Here is a 15,615-nt window from a genome sequence, read left to right as displayed (position 1 = left end):
CTATCAGGATTCTAAATTTTAATAGAAAAATTTATTAGGAAAGCAATTGTTAATCTTCAGGTTCTCTGCACCCATCTCATTTCTAGAACCTAAGGTAATTCTAAATCTGTTTTACTTTTTTGAAAGTTAGAAAAAAATTTTAAAGAGAAATTCAATAAAGACTACTATACTGCAGCAACTTACTAATCAGAAAAAAAAAGCAGGGGGTTCATAAGTCTACTATGAGGTCCCTGTGAAGAAAACATGAAAATGTAAGCTGAATGACAATGATTCCTTTAGAGATTGACAGATGCTGAAGCACCTTGTCCCAAAAATTACTGGGTAATCATTATCATTTGATATCAACTGGGAGTTGTATTTCTACTGGCACATTATAAGACTCATTAATAAGCTCTGTCTTGTTTAATATTTTATTAATGACTTGAATGAAGACAAAGAATGATTTATCTATTTGGCAGAGAACAGGCTTTTTTTTCTGACTCAACAATGCTCACAGGCAAGACCCACTCCCAGCAGGAAACAGTGGCTCATTACTCACCACTGCTGCAGGCTGCTCTAAGCGCAACTCTTTTACACACACACACGTCTCCCAACCAATGAGAATCAATAATAAGCTCGACTATTAAACTAACAAGAAATATACCACAGGAAATATACAGACAATCATTTACTCAGGACCCACTGTGAGCCAGGTCCCTTACAGACATTACTCAAGCAATAACTCATTTTTCAGATGTGAAAACTGAGGCCAGGTCACCCAGAGGCACAACTGAACCCAGGTTTACCTGACTCTAATGTCCATGTTCTTTCTCCTACACTATATCTATACCCTTAATTGTGCTTATTTCTGGATCATTATCTTAAGAGGGGTACTGATTGAAAAGGTATAGCATTCCAGACTGTGCCAGTTCTTTGCCTGAAAATTGCATAAAGCATGGTCGCAGGCAATGGAGAGCAGTGACAGCTCTTTTAAAAAAAACAAACAAACAAAACACATTTGTTTTATTTCACTAATACTTTATGACGACATTTACAGAAATAGAGTTTCCTACCTAGGAGGGACTGGGCGCAGCCATCAAGGTAAACTTGACTTGCAGGCAGACATGAGGGTTAGAAAACCTATCTCAAAGCTGTATCTGAAGAGCAAGCATGGTCCTGACTCGGAGTATTTGTTTAGCTGGGGGAAGCTGGGAGAGGAGGCTGATGGAGCTGATGGTGAAGCTCTGTCATGTCATTCCCAGGTGCCACCATTATAGGAAAGTGTCCCACCACCCACGGAGGGAACAGAACTAAAAAAATGTATAATCACTGTCTCCAGGGATGTGGAAGGAAATCAGTTGTCATAAGAAGAAATATGATTAGAAGTTAGAAGCTAGAAACTGTACCAGTGGCTAGAAATTACTGCAAGGATGTAGGACGATGAGGCATGTCCTAATTCATAGGCCACTGCCTAAGTCACCAGAAAAGTTTAAGGCTTTAACTTTAAGCAGAAGCCAGAGGTCCCTGCCTCTCCCTTTATGATTCTGTGAATTACGTAAGGCCTGCTCCACGGTCACGGCGGGATTGGAGGGACAAGAACACAAGAGAGGCTTCTGGGCTGAGAGACAGACTGATGCACTTGAATTACTGAGTGAATAATACAGCACCCGAAAAATTCTTAGACACGGACAGAGTGTGGGAGTCCAGACAAAAGAATACTGAATAAGGGCTGGAGTGGTCAGGGAAAGATGCATCCACAAGAGGAAACTTGAGTGGGACCTTGAAAAAAGTATCATTTTAGCAAAGAAAAGCATCATGTTTTCTCTTGGTGTCCTCCACAGAGGCAGGGCAATGCAAAAAGCACTTTTTTACAAAAGGAGTTCAGGGCGAAAGGGAAAAACTTCAAATTCAACTAATACCACTTCTGCTGCCTGAAAATAACCTCTTGCTTTCCCTGAGCTTTTACCTCCAATTTCGTTAGGACACCAATATTTGCTAGGAACTTATGACATGCCTCACAATCTGCTGTTAAGCAGATTGTAATCGATGTGACCTCAATGAGCCCTAGGTCAGGAACCCTGCAAGATGGGTATTATGTTTATCTTCCAACAGGGAGCCCAAAGCTCAGAGAGGTGTAATGATTGCTCTACTTCCCCCCAGCCAAGCCAGAGCACAAAGCCAGGACAACTGACATCAAACCCTTTGTTCTTTGTGTTGCACTCTGCTGACCCTTTCATTGTTATCATCTTTATCACTTATATGGCCTCCTGAAAATAAGCATTTTGCCCAAATGAAACAAAAATTTTTCCTGCATTCACATGTTAAGCCAGTCTCTTTTCCAGGACTGCAGCGGTGAAAGGGGCATCAGGAGATAAGCTATGGCAGAAAAAAGATTTGTCCTTGGTAGAATGTCAGACTGAGTGCTTTGCCCAAACCCTCATGATTCACAGACTTGAAGAACTAGATGGAGCACTGGTGCTCACCTTACATACCAGGATACAGACAAAGTTCCAGGGGACCTTTACAATTGCCTGGCCTTCGGTGACATTGTGAGCGATGCCGCCACTTGGACCAGAACTCAGGGGCCCTGAGATACACTCGCATATCCTGAAACATGAGAGTGTATCTTTCCAGCATCAGATTTAAGTGCCCTGTTTGTTTAGTAGATTCTTAAGTGCAACTGTGGTCCTCTGGTCACTAAATTGGTTCTTCTCAAATTCATCTGCACATTAGAATCACTTTGGGAGTCTCTAATGATCCCCAAACCCAGGTGAATCAGAAGCTCTGGGAACATGAGGAGTTTGTAAACTGCTCTGTGATTCCAATGTGCAGCAGGGCTGTGAGCCAAAGACTTGTAACAACATTCACCTCGTTTGTAAAGAAATTATTTCACTTTCCTCCTTTGTACATAAATATACTTAAATTCACAGACACTCTGAGAATTTGTAATACTGCTGCCAGAGTAACCTTTTTAAGACACACATCTGATCACATAGGTCATCGCTCCTTGCAGGTCAGGATGAGGGGAGGGGAGGGAGGCACCTGGGTCACAACATGTAAAAGGAGCCATCTAGTCACATTTTTCCCCAAATATGAGTCTTTCCTTAGGCTAAGAGGATCAACTATGAAGGTAGCCCGATGTGACTTGGATCCTGGCTGTGCCATTTGCAATCTCTTTAATTATAGCTGTCAGCTAAGGTTCTATGCCTGTTTTCTACCTATAAACCTGATAACTTGTTGTAAGAATCAAATGAAATTGCTGCTTAACACAGTCATGAGTGGCAGCAACCAGGCCTGGCTGGCAGCTTCTTATCTTTCAAGACCAAGCACATCTTTTCTCCACTAATTTTTTTCTCCCCACCCCCTCACCAAGTTCAAATCCACCATGTGGTACTTCGGCATACTTCAGAACGGCTCTCCCTGGATTATAGCTATCATTCCAGTGTCTGTCTTGCCTGCCATGAGGGGAAAGAAAATGCTCTGGAGTTAAAGTTTTGAATTCCAGCTGAATGATCTTAACATTCCCTTTAAGCCATAGTTTCCTTATTATAAAATGATGAAAATAATACTAAACTCAGAGAGCACTTACATTCTGGTACACAGCAACTGGAGGAAAATTTGGTTCTTTCCCTGACCCATCAAACCCTCCATTCCAAGAGCAACCCCCATTACAGCTATGAGTTCTCTGAGATCAGGAACTTCATTCATTGTGAAAACCTCTGGAGTCTTTTCCCATGGCGAGCACACAGTAGGGACTCAGTAATTGTTTGCCATGCTGAAATAAGTCACAAGATGACCAGCATTTACACATGCAGAGAAGTTGAGAAGTGAGTTTTCCAAATGTAAAAACAACTTGCAAGAAGAAAGAATGAGCATAGGCCATGCTGGGAACAATGAGGAGACTAAATGGAACAGAAGATACACACTGGGAAACGCCGAAGGAGGGCAGGATGGAGCATTAGCAGCAGAGCCGGTATCAAAGGCCCTCAGTATCAGGGAGAAAGAGTCTGGACTTTCTCAGGCAGTTACTGCAGGTTTGTAGCTAAAGCTTTGATGAAAACCCTTCACCTTTCCATTGAGCAGGTAGGTGGCAGGCTGCATTATGTTCATCAAAACTCCCACTGGGCTCCAGCTAAACTTGTACCTCAAAGGATTGTCTGAATGTTCAGGGGCTGGAAGCCCACCACAGTAGGAAATATAAGATTCAATCTGTAAAATAAAAAATCAATAAATTAGGAAGAATTAACAATAGGTTAGGGAGCATAATGATATGCATGAGGTAGACTTGCTATAGTTTTTCTTTCTTAAAGTTACTAAGGCTTTCCAAAATACACCCCTAAAGGCAAATACTATTTGATTAAGTCATAGTCATATTTTATGCACACTTACTTTTTAAAAACCCTCTAGAGATTGTGACTAACATTTAGTTTAGTTAAAAATCTAACAATTAATTCAATTCTGCTTGGTCAGTTCCTCCTGACTTTTGTATTAAATTGTATGATTGACTATACTTTGATTATGTGCATTATAATATGCAACTTAAAATATACTAATCAATATAAAACAGAATATGTAATTATAATTCATTTAATCTATCTTTGATTATATATATTATACACATGACACCTAAAACATTTTATCTGATTCATCACATTTAATGTCAATAGTTCTTTCTCATGTATAAAAGATACTTCATGTACCAACAGATAGATAATATTGTAAAGAATTTTTCCCACTTTTAAAAGTCAAACCTTATTATAGAATCTGCAAGTCAGTCTAAAATCTTTTATTAAGCCAAAATATTACAGTAGCATCTATTTCTCTAAAAAATTGATTGCTTGGACTTGGACATTACTTTACCAGGCAGATATTTCTGCCATTACAGAATTTTACTTGAAATTTCTGGTCAAAGTATGAGTTAGAATATAGCAACACCTTTAATCAAAATTATAGAAAGATTATTTTTGAACACAGAAACCTGGACCTTTCTTAAATGAACCTTTGGGTGTATATGGGACTCACCGTGGCTCCCACTTCTTTGGCTTTATCTATTGTTTCCATTGCCAGCATGTGATCAAGACCAGGGTCCAATCCCAATTCACCTATGACTGTGATGCCAGCATCTTCCACACTACAACAGGTAAAAAGAGAAGGAAGAAAAAGTTGTATATAAAGTAAAAATAATACCATGGAGCTACTTTCTTGAAAATGACTGAAACTTACCTCTTTTCCAATTCCTTTAGTGCTGGTGTGATGTAGCTGGCCGTGATCATGTTAACTTTGCTTGCGATGCACGCCTTGGCCACAAGAGGATGCAATACATACGGCAACAAGCTTGGAAACAGAGGGAGGAGCTACTCAGGAACTTTCTTGTCCAACCTTACCTTCTAGTGTACCTTGAACTGCACTAAAGCTGAGACATCACTTTGATTAATCTGTTCTATCAGAGATATTCAATGACTGCTTGAGGGAGTCCTATTATCACATTTAAAACTTTCCACAATACAACCTTCACTTAACTTTACCATTTTTCTCCCTTGATCTCCTTAATAAACCATATGAGGGAGCCAAATAAACAATTGTAACTCTCAACTCCCAGACTTCACATTAGTTTATTCTCACTGTGCCTTCCACATGAAATGCTCCCTCCATTCTCCCACCCCTGCCTAGACCATATCCTCTTTAAAGAAATGTCTGAACAGTTATATCCTCCAAGAAGCTTTCCTAGATTTCCCCAAAGCCAGATTTCCTTCCTCTTCATTCATCCAGCTTTTTTTTTTATATATATATAACAATTAGTGGAATTTATTCCATCCATCCTTATATTTCTATGTTTTTCTGTCTTGAGTCCCCTACTAAAGACACCTCCACATTTCTCAAGTGACTCTCAGAAAGGGGTGAAAGTTAGCGTAAGTAGCCTATGTGTAACAGTAAAGAGTAAAGACTATGAAGGGCCAAGGTGGAAGATAGGTTTTAATAGTATTGACTGGTGTAAAGCCATCACAATGGCTAAAAGTCTACATGCTGTGTGAAAAATGGAGATGTATTTAAACTCAACTTTAAGTGGGTTTTTTAAAATTCTGGTTTTGGTGTTTTAATTTGGTGTTGGGAATACACAATTACAAAAAATGAATTTCTATAAATGAGTATATTCATATTCTATCCAAGAAATAATAAAATATACTGTCAAACACTTAATATTTAAGTTCTACTAGCTTATTGCCTATTTGATAAAGCAGTCTACATAGTAACCATGAAAATATAAATACAAACTTATAAACACATTCACACTATATCTCTGTATATGTCAAAGTCATCCTGCATACTTGAGATTTTCTTTTTCACATAAAACAAAATCTCTTAGGCTCTTACTCCTTCTCAGGTCAATAGAATAAGTATTGTTAAATAGATTCATTATGATGTAGAACAAAATTGTGTACATATTTTGCGAGTATCAATAAGAAAGCCCTTGATCACTATGTCCTGGCTTTTTTAATCTAAAAGAATTATTAGTGAAAGTAAAGGGATGGAAAAAATATTTCATGCAAATGCAAATAATATAAAAAAGCTGGGATAGGAATACTTATATCAGATAAAATAAAATTCAAAACAAAGGCTATAACAAGACAAAGAATATCACTACATAATACTAAAGGAATTGATCCAACAAGAGGATATAACCCTTGAAAACATATATGCACCCAAAATAGGCTATAGCACCTAAATACATAAAGAAATTCTTGGTGAACATAAAATGAGAGATGGGCAGCAATACAGTGGTAGTAGGGGATTTTAACATCCCATTGATATAAATGGATAGGTCTTCCAGACAAAAAATCAACAAGGCAAAAGTGACCTTAAATGACACACTGGATTGGATAGATTTATTGATATTTACAGAACATTTTATCTCAAAGCAGCAGAATATACATTCTTCTCAAGTGCACATGGAACTTTCTCAAAGATAAACCACATGTTAGGACACAAAATGTCTTAAAAAATTCAAGAAGACTAAAATCATATCAAGCATCTTCTCTAACCACAATGGTATGAAACTAGAAATCAATTACAATGAAAAAAACCCTGAAAAACATTCAAACACATGGAAGCTAAATAACACATTATTAAATAATAAATGGATTAATGATGAGATCAAGAAAGAAATCAAAAGTTACTTGGAAACAAATGAAAATGAACACACAACAAACCAAAATCAATGGGACACAGCAAAAGCAGTCCTGAGTGGGAAGTTCACAGCATTACAGGCCTACCTCAAAAAGCAAGAAAACAAAAAAATCAAACAATCTAATGCTATACCTGAAAGAACTAGAAAAATAACAACAAACAAACCCCAGAGTAAGTAGAAGGAAAGAAATAATAAAGATTAGAGTAGAAATAAATGACATAGAGACTAAAAAAGCATTATAAAAGATCAATGAAACCAAGAGCTGGTTCTTTGAAAAGATAAACAAGATTGATGAACCTCTAACCAGGCTCATCAAGAAAAAAAGAGAGAGGACCCAAATATATAAAATCATAAATAAAAGAGGAGAAGAAACAACGGGCACCACAAAAATACAACGGATTGCAAAAAAATACTGTGAACAACTATACGTCAACGAATTGGACAACCTGGGTGGAATAAACCAATTACAACTAATGAAATTGAAGCAGAAATATAAATAAATAAATAAATAAATAAATAAATAAATAAATAAATAAATAAATAAATAAATAATAAATAAATAAAAATAAATAAAATAAACTCCCAGCAAACATAAGTCCTGGACAAGATGATTTCACAGGTGCATTTTATCAAACATTCAAAGAAGAACTAACATTTATAGTTCACAAACTATTCCAAAAAGTTCAAGAGGAGAGAAGGCTTCCAAGTTTTTTGTTGTTTTTTTTAAATCCTCACTGGAGGATATTTTTTCCATCGCTTTTCAGAGAGAGTGGAAGGGAGAGAGTGACAGAGAAACATCAATGTGACAGAGACACACTGACTGGTTGCCTCCCGCATGCACCCCAACCAGGGCCAGGGATCAAGCCTGCAACCAAGGTACATGCCCTTGGCCAGAATGGAGCCTGGGACCCTTCAGTCCGCAGGCAAACACTCTACCCAGTGAGCCAAACCGGCTAGGGCCCAAACTCTTTTTACAAGGCCAGTATTACTCTAATTCCAAAACCAGAGAAAGACACTACAAAGAAAAAAATTATAAGCCAATACTTCCAATGAAAATAGATGCCAAAATCCTTAACAAAATATTAGCAAACCAGAATTTAGCAATACATTAAAAATATCATATATCATGATCAAGTGGGATTTATTCCAGAGATGCAAGTTGGTATATTTGAAAATCAATAAATGTCATACATCAATAAACAAAATGAAGGATAAAAATCACATGATCAATCAATAGATGCAGAAAAAGCATTTGATTAAATGCAGCACCAATTTATGATAAAAACTCTCAGCAAAGTGGGAACAGAGGGATCATACCTCAACATAATAAAGGCCATATATAACAAACCTACAGCCAACATCTCACTCAATGGGCAAAAACTAAAAGCAATTCTCTTAAGATCAAGAACAGGACAGGAATATCCACTTTCACCACTCTTGTTCAACATAGTACTGGAAATAATAGCCAAAGCAATCAGGCAAAAAGAAGAAATAAATGGCATCCAAATTGTAAAGGAGGAAATAAAACTGTCATTATGCACAGATGACCTAATATTGTATTTAGAAAACCCAAAACACTCCATGAAAAACGACTAGATCTAATAAATGAATTTGGCAAAGTAGCAAGGCACAAAATTAATATTCAGAAATTAGTGCCACTTTTGTACACCAATAATGAACTACCTGAAAGAGAAATTAAGGAAACAATCCCATTTACTATTGTAACAACAACAAAAAATAAGGTACCTAGGAATAAATTTAACCAAAAAGGTAAAAGACCCACACTCAAAAAATTATAAGACATTGAAGAAAAAAAACTGAGGATGATACAAATAAGTAGAAGCATATATCATGTTCATAAGTTGGAAGAATTAACATCAATGAAATATTAATACTAGCCAAAGCAATTTAGATTCAATGCAATTCTTATTAAGATATCAATGGCATATTTCACAGATCTAGGACAAATATTCCAAAAATTTATATGAAACCAAAAAAGAGGCCAAATAGCCTCAGCATTCATCTTGAGAAAGAACAAAGTTGGAGGTATCACACTATCTGATATCTAACTGTACTACAAGGCCATAGTAATCAAAACAGCATGGAATTGGTACAATAATAGGCATACAGATCAATAAAACAGAATAGAGATCCCAGAAATAAACCCACGCCTTTATGGTATATCAATATTTGATTAAAAAGGCAAGAAAATACAATGAGGGTAAAGACAGTCTCTTCAATAAACAGTATTGGGAAAACTGGACCAATGCATGCAAAAAAAAAAATGAAACTAGACCACCTACACCCTACACAAGAATAAACTCAAAATGGATTAAAGGCTTAACTGTAAGTTGCAAAACCATAAAAATCATAGAAGACATTACTTGTAGCAATATTTTTGCCAATGTATCTCCTTGGGCAAGGAAAACAAAGAGAAAAATTAACAAATGGGACTACATCAACCTAAAGAGCTACTGCACAACAAAAGAAACAAAATAAAAAGACAACACACTGATTGAGAGAATATATTTGCCAATGATACATCTGATAAGGGGTTAATCTTCAAAATATATGAAATCTTATACTACTCAACAGTAAGAAGACAACCCAATTAAAAAATGGGCAAAAGGCCTGAATACACACTTCTCCAAAGAAGATATACGGATGGCCAATAAACATGAAAAAATGCTCAATGTCACTAATCATTAGAAAGATGCAAATTAAAACCACAATGAAATATCATCTTAGGCCTATCAGGATGACTACCATCAATAAATCAACAAACAAGCGCTGGCGAGGGTGTGGAGAAAGGGGAACCCTAGTGCACTGCAGGTGGGAATGCAGACTGGTGCAGCCACTGTGGCAAACAGTGTGGAGTTTCCTCAAAATAATAAAAATGGGTCTGCTCTTGACTCAGCAATCCCACTTCTGGGAATATATCCTAAGAATCCCAAAATACCAATCAGAAAGAATATATGCACCCCTATGTTCATTGCAGCGTTATGTACAATAGCCAACATCTGAAACAGCCCACATGCCCATCAGTATACAAGTGGATAAAATAGCTTTGGTACATTTGCACAGTGGAGTACTACTGAGACATAAGAAAAAAAGAAATCTTACGTTTTATGACAGCATGGATGGACCTGGAGATTATAACACTAAGTGAAATAAACCAGTCAGAGAAAGACAAATATTATATGACCTCACTTATATGTGAAATCTAATGAACAAAATAAACTGATGAACAAAATAGAAACAGAGGATGTATATGTAACAGACTGATAGCTGTCAGAGGGGAGGGTGTGGGAGGGCTGGATGAAAGACAGTAAAAGGATTAAGCAACAAAAAAGCCATATATATATCACACATAGATACAGGCAACACTTGGTGACAGCCAGAGGGAAAGAGGGGTGGGAGGTAGCTGGAGGTGGGTAAAGGTGGGGAGGATGGTGACAGAAGATTTTGCTTGGGACAATGGGTGCATGATGCAGTGTGCAGATGACGTGTTGAGTGATATACTTGAAACCTGTATGGTTTTATGAACCAATGTCACCCCAATTAATTCAATTAAAAAAAAGAAATTTAACATGGATAAATTAATAGCTGCATTGGTATTGCACCTGTCATGTTCAGTATTTTTATTTTGACTGAGATGTGCACCAGCTATTTAATCACAAGAAAATTAAATTTAGGTGAAACCCATTAAATTTTGTATTGTAGTATATTTTTAGAAGATTAAGAATACTTCATTAATGTTTATCTTTTAGTCATTTTGAATACTGACAAAAATTATTAAATTTTCAAACTTCTTTAATAAATTCTCTATAAATAAATAAATTTAAATAATAGAATTATTGCTAAATATAGAAACCATTTTAAAGCCAATGAACAAAATACTTGCAAAACTCTTTGTTGAAAAAGTATTAAAAGAAAGTGTAGAATGACATCCTTGTAAAGGTGAAGTAGAGATTTTTTGTCACCTTCCAATCATTGAAAACTTGCCTACTGAAAGTGTTACCTAGATCTAATATTTTTTTAATTTGCCATTAAGTGCACTAACCTAAAATACTGTGAACTAGAATGATTTGACTTTGATTGGTGGGGCTTTTTTTAGACAAAGGGATTAGAGTTTATAACTCATTGTGTATGTGATATAGGAGCCAGCCAAGGGGCCACAACTCTTGAATTATTTGAGTTGACTCCCATCCAATTAATCCAAATACTTGGAAATGATGCTTGTAAAAACATACACAAAATACAAATATAACTTTCAAAGTAACTTAACAAACTCAATTAACATTAAATCATCAAAAACTAAAATTGAAAAATTCAAACCAGGATTTGCTATATTATATAATTTTTGTGAAACATATCCCTCCTTTTATTTTGGTAGTCCCTATCACTGTGCTTACATCAAAACATTCTTTATCCAACTTAAAAAATAAATCATTTAAGGAACATTACAGGATAACCATATTCAACATTATCACTATTCAGCAAGGAAATTCAACCAAGAAAAATTAAATATAAAACAGATTTTGCTAATGCTAACTCTTATGAAAGGCCACCAGTTTGCTAAATTTTAAAATTTGGACTTACTAATAGATTATTATCTTTATTTATTATTTTGTTATATTTTGCTTCTGAGTTAGTTCCAAATGTATTTTATAAAGTTATTTTTTATCAAAAAAACAATGTTACATTCAGGTTCATAATCATATTATTGACTAAAAAGGTCTATTGTCCATCAGTAAATTTTTGCTGAATAAAAATAAATGTACTTAAATTTGTATAAATTGAATAACATTTAAGTGCCCAAAATGAGCTTATGTTTAAATAGATCTAGAGATAACGCAAACGTTCCCACTTAGAATTACCTGTCATTGTATCTGTTTCCCAAGTCTGTTTTTTTTTTTAAGTAGGATATCACAGAACTTCCTCCAAAGATACCATTTGAATCTAATCTAACTTCCTGTAAAAATATAATTTCAATCTTATCTAACTATGAATTGATCTAACTATGAATGAGTAGGTAAAACTTTCTTTCCTCCATTATATTCTAAGCATAAATTATTATTCTAATCACTTTGTTATTTCTAAATCAAGTTTAATTATTAAGTGAACCCATATAGCTCTATAACTAGAAGTTAGAGCTGATTTTTTTTTTTTTTTTTTTTTGGTAGTAATAAACACTGTTTTTCAAGATCTGTTTCTATTGTAAGAGTTAAAATGGTTATAAAGTTAAATAATTTACACAATTTCATTTAAGCTTTATAAATCCAAAGGATAAAATAGCTAACAAAATATAAGAGACATGAACACCTCATGACCCAGCAATTCCACTTTTAGGTACATATCAAACAGAAATGTGTATATATGGTAATAAAAAGACAAATAATAAAATGTTCATAGCAGCACAATTTATAACAGACAAATTCCAGACAAACCTAAACATCTATCAACTGTCAAATGTATAATAATGGTACATTCACACATGGAACATTACACAGCAATGAGAATGAATAAACTACAATCACAGACAACACAGACAGCTCTCAAAATCACAATCTTGAATGAAAGAAGGCAGCCAAAAATGAGTACATACTGAATAATTCTAATTGTTCAAAGTTGAAAACTAGCAAAAACTAATCTATGTGTTAGAAGCCGGGGTAGCGCTTACCCTTGGGGGATGTGGCTAATAACAGGGAGCACAAGGAGGGATTCTGGGGTACGTGTTCTGTTTCTGGATGTGAATGATGGTTACATGGTATGTTCACTTTGTAAAAATTCATTGAACTATACACTTATGATTTGTGCACTTTTCTCCATGCACAAATCAAGTAAAAAATGTACTAGAAAAGCGGGGAGGGAACAGGGAGAGGGGAGGGGAGGCGAGGGGAGGGGAGAGAAGAAATATTAAGGAAAGAAAAATAACAACATACCAACAAAATACACAGCAATCATTTCTTGCTAAATACTAACCTGATGACAAGATCCTGTGTTGCCACCAAGGAGGCCAACTTCTGTTCCTGTTTACTAATGTCCATGATAACAGGATTAATATGATATTTCTTACCTAATTGTTCAATTTGATTCTTTAGGTCAGAGCCTAGTTCAAGAATAAAGAATCCCAAATTTTAGATTTCCTTCTATTAGTCAGAGAGCAAACACATTTTAACATCTCCAAAATAATTTTCAAAGTTTAGAAAAATTTAAAATTCACAGGGTAAACCTGCTATGAAATTAGTTTTTTTTCTTCTTCTTCTTCAAAAATTAAGGCTTATTTACCTACTGTTATCTCTATATTCTTATCTCTTGACAGATATTCCAACACAGGCTCAGAGACATAACCAGTTCCAAGGACCAAGACCTTTTTCTTGGTGGCCATTGAAAGTAACTGGGCACGTTCCCTATAAAAAATAAATGAAAAGGCAGGGTAGGGAGAATCATTTAACAACAAAAATTAAATAACAGAATCTTGCTGGCAACAAACCAAACTAAAACTTAACACTTCGAAGCAATACTTTTTCCCACATTATTCATAAAAAGAACCTCAACAGGAGTTCCCTATACCAACATTTTCATTAATTATTTTTAATTTTGTAAAATGGACAACAGACCCTGACATCTCTGAGGTGTATGTTCATCAGCTTTCATGAATTTGACTAGAGAGGTGCAGATGCTGGACCATTGATTGTCTTACTCATGACTGAGTGACTTGGTCTCCCTTTTTTGTCTTTCCAGGGGACATGATTCAAAATCGTGCTAGAAGCTTGATCTTAGAAACCTTATTTACTCCCCACAACAATCTGAGACAACAATCTGAGGAGACTATTATTATCCATATTAGAAATTTGTTTGGTTGTTTATCTTTAGGATCAACTGAGAACAGTTGAAACCATAACTTTGAAATCACAAATGTCAGGGGTCAAATATAGAAACCCAAGACAAGTTACCGGCAGGAATTTAATTATTGAAGTTTGTTCTGTTAAGAATTTGTACCTTCCTGACAGATAACTCTTCATCTTTCCAACAAACTATGAGCTCCAAAGCAGTGATTAAATCTTATGCATCTCTGTAAACACATGAATGCTCAATTTATTTTTGTATTAAATGTAACAGGTACCTCTTAAAGGCCGTCTGAATCAAATTCTCAGATAGCAATGTAAAACAATGGAAAAGGCTGGTGCCAGGGACTTAAGCACCAGGCTCTGTTGTTTGGACCTTTTAGCCCAAAATATGTCTCAAACTTGAACTATTTCACTAATTATAAGTGAATAAAAATAACTATAAATATAAAATGTCCCTTTCCCTTATCACCTCCAAGACTTGCACTACTGATGAGGTAAGTTCTCCTTTAACTTCCACCCCTAACTCACACCAACTCCCAGAAAGAATCACTATTATTTGGTTATTGTATATTCTTCCTAATAACACTTTCTACAGTTTATATAATTAAACATATTTTGATGTCTAAATATAGTGTTCAAAACACATTTTTTAAAACACACCTAGATTCTAATATAGTCTATCTCATCAGCACCCCCAAACACTCCAAGTTAATAATCACTGTGCTAAGTGATGAAGATAACATAAGAATAAGGCAGGGTACAAGATAATTTAGTTTCTTTTCAAAATTTAATCTTCATGCCATTCTCTTGGCACAAAATTCCACTAGGGAAGGAGGGCAAGAAATCTTAGCAATTGGAGCCAAGCAGACCTGCTGCTACATGAAATATGGTATGTAAGAGTGAAGATGTCATCATTACTGGTCACGTTAGATAAGACATTAGGATTGGTATAAGAGATCATCAGGTGATGAAAATCAAAAGATACAGAGAGCTATAAAAAACAAATACATATATTTCCCCAATAATTAACTCTCCTGAGGGGTTATAGAGCTAGCTGGTTTTTTGAAATACAAATTATACACTCTTGCCTTATGCCAAAATATTTAATTGATGCATAAAAAGCAACTATAAGTAAGTACATGGAAAAAGCGTAACAGTAGTATACTTGATCTGTGCAGATGCTTCATTTACTTCTTGTAGAGACAAATGAGGAAGATGAGACCAGTTGTTTGTTTGTTTATTTGTTATTAATTTTCCCACTTTGGTTTCTGCTGAGAGTTCAGTGCATAGGTTATTTTGTTAGATAGGAATAGACGGGTGGAGCAGATATAAATCCAAATCAAGTGCAATCGGCTGAAGTAGAATAGGACATTCCAAAGAAATGTCAATGTTTTCAAACTTTGAGTAGGAAAATCAGGTTAGGAAACAAGGGCCTTAGCTAAGTACCTTTCTGTGAGAACTGTGTTCTTGGGTAGATTTGTAATGGTACTTTTTGGCCCCTCCCTCCTAGTTTTTCCCAGGAAAACTGACTTCTGATCATTTTCTTCACTGTTTCTCTTAATTTCTAACCAAAAGCCCACTTTCCAAAATATTACA

At 35.4% G+C, this 15,615-nt stretch overlaps 1 protein-coding gene across 2 annotated transcripts in view; it reads right to left on the bottom strand.

The window, feature by feature from the left end:
- The window catches only part of AASS (aminoadipate-semialdehyde synthase), a 54,219-nt gene that overhangs the window by 12,398 nt on the left and 26,206 nt on the right, over nucleotides 1-15,615 (bottom strand). For both annotated transcript variants that reach the window (XM_016213369.2, XM_016213370.2), the window contains 5 exons: nucleotides 13,457-13,578; nucleotides 13,151-13,277; nucleotides 5,203-5,313; nucleotides 5,002-5,110; nucleotides 4,048-4,188 (listed from right to left, as the gene is read on the bottom strand). In XM_016213369.2, the coding sequence (XP_016068855.2) occupies nucleotides 4,048-4,188; nucleotides 5,002-5,110; nucleotides 5,203-5,313; nucleotides 13,151-13,277; nucleotides 13,457-13,578 (610 nt within the window). The remainder of the gene's footprint in view (nucleotides 1-4,047; nucleotides 4,189-5,001; nucleotides 5,111-5,202; nucleotides 5,314-13,150; nucleotides 13,278-13,456; nucleotides 13,579-15,615) is intronic.

This window comes from Miniopterus natalensis, chromosome 10 (assembly GCF_054644295.1).
Source record: "Miniopterus natalensis isolate mMinNat1 chromosome 10, mMinNat1.hap1, whole genome shotgun sequence".
Classification (NCBI taxonomy): domain Eukaryota; kingdom Metazoa; phylum Chordata; class Mammalia; order Chiroptera; family Miniopteridae; genus Miniopterus; species Miniopterus natalensis.
Note: the sequence above shows the minus strand (reverse complement) of the source record. Positions and strands in the feature narration are given on the sequence as shown.